Source organism: Gossypium hirsutum, chromosome A06 (genome assembly GCF_007990345.1).
Source record: "Gossypium hirsutum isolate 1008001.06 chromosome A06, Gossypium_hirsutum_v2.1, whole genome shotgun sequence".
Classification (NCBI taxonomy): Eukaryota; Viridiplantae; Streptophyta; class Magnoliopsida; order Malvales; family Malvaceae; genus Gossypium; species Gossypium hirsutum.
In genome coordinates, this window is record NC_053429.1 from 2,073,179 (window position 1) to 2,079,178 (window position 6,000).

Consider the following 6,000-nt stretch of genomic DNA (forward strand, 5'->3'; position numbering starts at 1 on the left):
TCATGTGACCCATATCATACTTCATTATGCTTGTTTATTTTATTTTATAATAATGGTTTATTTTCATTTTTAATTCTTCTAATATGTTTAAATTGATACTTAATTTTTAATATAATTTAGTCTTTATATTTTATAATATTATTAATTAATTCAAATAGTTAATATAATTAACTTTTCAATTAAAATTTTATGTGATTATATATATAATTTGAAAGCAGATTTTTAAATCCAGAAAGTACAAGAATTAAATTCTTGAAAATAAAAGTAGGAGGACTAAATTCCAAATGTACAAAGTGTAAAGATTAAGTCATGATTGTTTGAACCGGACCAAATTAGTTGGGGTATCGAGTTGGAGAGAGGCATTATGTCAGTTGAGTCGTGAACTAATACGAACCGAATAAACCAGGCTAAAAATGAATTGACGTAATTTTTTTTACTAATTCATTTAAGTGAATCGTACAAACCAATGACACAACCAATTTAACCACCAATTTAATTTTAAAAATCTTACTTAAAATATATTTTAAACCTCAAATTTCAACCTTAAAATTTAACACAAATAAATAATAACATAACGAAGTCTAAATCATCCATACTAATATATCCTAGTAAATATTAAAGAGCCCAAATTAAATTATTAATCTCCTCGCTTGTAGTTGTTTATTACAATGCGACCGACTCCAATGTAATCAATAATAACTCAAATTAGGTAAGTGAAAGTTTTGATTCAAGGTGGTAGAGGCGTTTCCAGTTTCACTGAAGATTTGTTGTCAATTTTCTTTGATATCATCGTCAATTTTTTTTAATATTTATATATTTTTTTAATTTTTCAAATGTATAAATATTAAGAGTTAAATTTGTTAAAGTTTTTAAAATTAGGGCTAAATTAAAAAATGAATAAATATTTAGGATTAAATTTTTTATTATACCAAATCACAACAACATTCTGTTTGGTGACTAAGTACATTTTAATGACGGAATGACTATAATCAAAATTGACTTGATGGGAGTGACTAATGAACAAAAAAAAAAAACCAATGACCAACATAAAAATATATTAAAATTTGAGTGACTATTTTAGTAGTTTACCTATATTTTAATTTGTATCTTATATTAAATATTTAAAAGTGTATATATCTATAATATATATATAAGCACGAGTCGAAAGAACTTTTGAATCAACGAGAATATTTTGTAATATTCATTTAATTAATAAAATGAATTTAAATAAATATTTTTTAAAAAATAATAAAAGTTTTACTCATTTGAATTATATAGTTAAAATAATATATAAAATCATATCAATAATATTTTTTTGTTGTATAATAAAATTTTTATTGGTTTGAATTACACAATAGAGTATATTAATTATTAATAACATATATTATTTTAAATCGATTATCATTTAATGAGTGTTACAATTATATATCAATTAAAATTAAGATTTTATCATAAAAATAAAATTCAATAATTGGAGATTATTAGCACCGGAAAGTATGAAGAGTCTAAAATATGATGGATTATTAAAGTATCGAATTTTTGAAGAAAAAAATTCAAGTTATAACAAAACGATAATGACACCACTCAATTAGTCACATCAACTTGTTATTTGGTAATAACACCGGCTCGAATCAACAATCCCAACTGCGCAAAGCATTTAAATTTGATTACTATTTTCTTTGATAGATCTAACCATTCATTCAATTAGTCACATCAACTTGTTCTTTGGTAAATTGATTACAATAATTGCAGATTATATCAATTCTTCCAACTGCACGTCGCATAACATTGAATCAACGGATCCTAATTCATTTGATGCTATTATGACTTAGTGAGATGGTTGAGCCTATCTCCTAAACCAGAGAAATAATGAATATCAATATATAGATATTGAATATAGTTTCGAATCTCATGATTCAAAAATCAGATAAAAAAATAAGCCTAAAATCAAATAAAAATACAGGTATTGAATTTTACAATTCTAATAACAGATTGGTGTAAATACATTTTTGGTCTTTATCAAGTTTGAAAATGAGCAAATTGGTCTCTCTCTCACAACAAAAATACAAAATAATTCAAAATAATTTTTAGATTTTAAAATATTTATAAAAATTCAAAATTTATATTTTTTAAAAATATAAAAATTTCAAAAAAAATTAATATTTAATTTTTTTAATTTAACTCGAACAATTTCCCTCAATTCAATTCAATTCAAATTTCATTTCACTTGACTCGATTCAAAAAAATTTCAAATCGAATTAAGATAATAAAATAAAACTCATCAACTCGATTAACACGAATTTCTTTTACTCGATTCAACTCAATTTAACCGAACGGTCACCTCTAAACATAAAAAATGAACAATTAAAAGTCAAATTAAATAACTTTTTTTAAAAATTAATTAAAATAAATAATAAAAATATATTGATTAAGCGTATTATTAAAACCAAGAAGGAAACAAAAAGGAGAAGATTTTCCCCTAAAGGGACGGCTTTTGAGAAGATAATAGTAGGCCGGTAAGTTTTCTAATCTTTTAGTAGGTAGAATTTTTGTCTCTTTAGTTGTTAAGTTTCTCTATACAAGAACGTTAGTGGTTTCTTCCTAAAGCATTCATTTATTATTTTAATTTGTCAGATTTTCAAGGTAGGTTGGAGTTATATGTCATGCATGCTTTCCAAATGTTTTTCAATAAATAAAATCAATATTTATTTTAAAAAAATAAAGATTTTTGGTTGTTTCAACTTATATTTTAATTATTTATGTTTGAAATATTATATTTTAATTATTTATGTTATCATTTTGTTACGAAATGGTCACTCTGTTGTTAAGATTTATTACTTCCTAAACAACTGTCCGACGTAGCAGTTAAAATGAGTTTTACATGCGAACATGAATGTTTAAAATGCAATAGTTAGATATTTATGTCGGCATGTAAAACTCATTTTAACTATTATGTCAGAGTGACCTTTTAGTAGCAAAAAACTAATGAAAATGATTAAAATATCAAATTTTAAATATAAATTATTAAAATGTAACTTGAAACAAATAAAAGTATTTATTTTGATAATTTAGCCGGAAAAAAAATAATGGAATATAATTTATTTGTGTATAAACTATTGTTTTCTTTAGACAAAAGATTTTGAATTTTTTCTTCTTCTTTTTTTATCAGTTCAACATAAAAAATAATAATTTAATTGGTTCAATCATGCATATAATACGCAAATTATATAATATAAACAATATTGCTAAAATATTTGACTGGATTCCCAGCAATTCAACAACCAAATAAAGCCAAGGTGTGAATCAAAAGTAGACCAAGTAAAATAGATTTTTATCTCTTCCATTTGAGCAACCTATATATGTATATATATAAACACAACATTGCATCAATATTCAACGACCCTGCTAATCCAATCAAAATATACTTTACCCTCTTCCTCTCTAGCAACCCAATAAAAGAAATGGAACAATCAACAGTTCGAATCATCTCAGAATGTTATGTTACACCACAACATGTTTCTGATCAATCAAAACAGCCTTGCTATTTGACAACATGGGATCTTGTTATGTTGTCTGTACAGTACATCCAAAAGGGTCTTCTCTATACCAAACCAGAGAATAGTTGTGAAGAAAACTTGATCAACAATGTCTTGGACCGGCTCAAGCATTCCCTTTCCATTGCCCTCGTTCATTTCTATCCCTTATCAGGTCGGCTCGTAACGAGAATAGAAGAAAACCCAAAGTCTCATTTCGTGTTTGTGGATTGTAATAACAGCCCAGGAGCCAAATTTATACATGCAGCTGTTGGTTTATCTGTGTCCGACATTGTTTCACCTACATATGTTCCGTTGGTTGTTCAATCGTTCTTCGATCATGATCGAGCAATCAACTATGATGGTCACACCACACCTTTGTTATCGATTCAGGTCACCGAACTGGTAGATGGGGTGTTCATAGGTTGTTCAATGAATCATGTTCTTGGTGATGGAGCTACCTTTTGGCATTTCTTCAACACATTATCCGAAATATTTCAAGCTCAAGGAGATACTAAAATGAAAATCTCACGTCCGCCAGTGCTAGAGAAGTGGTTTCCAGAGGGTCATGGTCCATTACTTAACCTTCCTTTCACCAAACAAGATGAGTTCATCACTAGATTTGAAGCACCCGAGCTTTTAGAGAGAATGTTCCATTTCTCAGCAAAATCCATTGCAAAGCTCAAAGAAAGGGCTGACACAGAATCCAACACCACCAAAATCTCCTCCTTTCAATCTTTATCTGCATTTGTATGGCGATCTATAACAAAGGCACGTCGTTTCCCAAACGAAACAGTCACTGGTTGTAGGTTAGCTATAAACAATAGGTCAAGGCTAGAACCAGCTTTACCCCTAGATTACTTTGGAAACTCAATTCAATCTGTTAGAGCAGTGACCACAGCTGGTGAACTGCTCGACAATAATCTCGGTTGGGCTGCTTGGAAACTACACCAAGCTGTGGTTAACCATACAGATAAACAAGTGCGTGGTTTCGTCAATGGTTGGCTTGATTCACCCTTCATTTACCAGATTGCTCAGCTTTTTGACCCACAAAGTGTGATGTTTGGAAGCTCGCCGAGGTTCAACATGTATGAAAATGAGTTTGGGTTAGGGAAAGCATTGATGCTTCGAAGCGGATATGCCCATAAGTTTGATGGGAAAGTTTCGTCGTATCCAGGACGTGAAGGTGGTGGAAGTGTTGACTTGGAAATTTGCCTTCCACCATCTTCAATGAAAGCTCTTGAATTAGATGAAGAGTTCATGAGTGTTGTTTCTTGTGGTGGAATTGATATTTGATAATAAAATATATTGTGGGGTGAAATATAGAAATTTGTTTTTTTAATTTTGTTATATTACGTACACAGTGATTGTCATGTTGACATATTAATATTTAATTAAATTTTTAAAGTTATCTAAATTTTTAAAGTTATCTATGTGACAATTTAGGTATATGTCATATCCGTAAAATTAAATAATTTTAAATTTTTTCATTTATTTTTAAATGATTTGATAAAATATAAATTTAAAAATTTAAGAAATAATTTTTTAAATAAATGACTAAAATAATTTCTTTCCTTTATAAAAAATAGAGAGTAACTTCTAACAACCATCACTAAATTTGGATCACTACCTACAATTTTAACTATGATTTTAGTATTTCTATAATTTCATTTGAAATTGATAATTCATTTATTTTCTATCTTTAAAGTGAACTTTTTTATATAAAAATATAAAATATTTATTATTAATTGAATATGATTGATTGAATTTTTCATATGCTTTCATTAAGTTATTGAGTAACAGTAACAATATCAATGTCATAACTTTAACAATAATCACAAGTGATATCATCATTTTTTTTTGCTACTTGTATCATCAATTTAAACCTACTAATAGCATTTTTAAAATAATTGATAAGTTGGTTATAGTGATCGAGGAAACGCCTCTAGCCACCAGCCTTCCGTGTGTAAATTAACTGTGAAAATGCCCGACAACTAACCCTAACCGAACGAACAACCCTAAAACACGCATAGACAATTTAACTCATTGGTTGCCTTGCGAATTAGAAAGACCCAACTTGAATCAATGGTCTCAACAGTATAGTTCGTTTAAACCCGACCACTATTTCCCTTGATAGATCTAACCACTCACTCAATTAGTCACGCCAATTTGTTATTCAGTAGACCGATTACAACAATTATGGACGTATCGATTCTTCCAACTATACGCTGCAAAATATCTAATCAACGAGTCTTTTTTTACTTGATGCTATTATGATTTTTTGTTCAGAATCCCCATACATGATAAACCATAATATATACACATTTTTACCCTATGCTTGGCATATTTATGGATGATTTTTCCTTGGTTTCATTGAATTCGATGCTCCTAATCCTTTAAGTTCATGTTTTATACTTAGGCAAGCATAGGAAGGCAAAAAGGGAAAGAAATGGGCCAAAAACAGACA

At 28.3% G+C, this 6,000-nt stretch overlaps 1 protein-coding gene across 1 annotated transcript; it reads left to right on the forward strand.

Moving 5' to 3' along the window:
• The first annotated feature begins 3,282 nt into the window (after positions 1-3,282).
• On the forward strand, positions 3,283-4,870 carry LOC107941531 (protein ENHANCED PSEUDOMONAS SUSCEPTIBILITY 1). The gene has a single exon (XM_016875077.2). The coding sequence runs from the start codon at positions 3,360-3,362 to the stop codon at positions 4,827-4,829; it is 1,470 nt and encodes a 489-aa protein (XP_016730566.2). The 5' UTR covers positions 3,283-3,359; the 3' UTR covers positions 4,830-4,870.
• Positions 4,871-6,000: the final 1,130 nt, after the last annotated feature.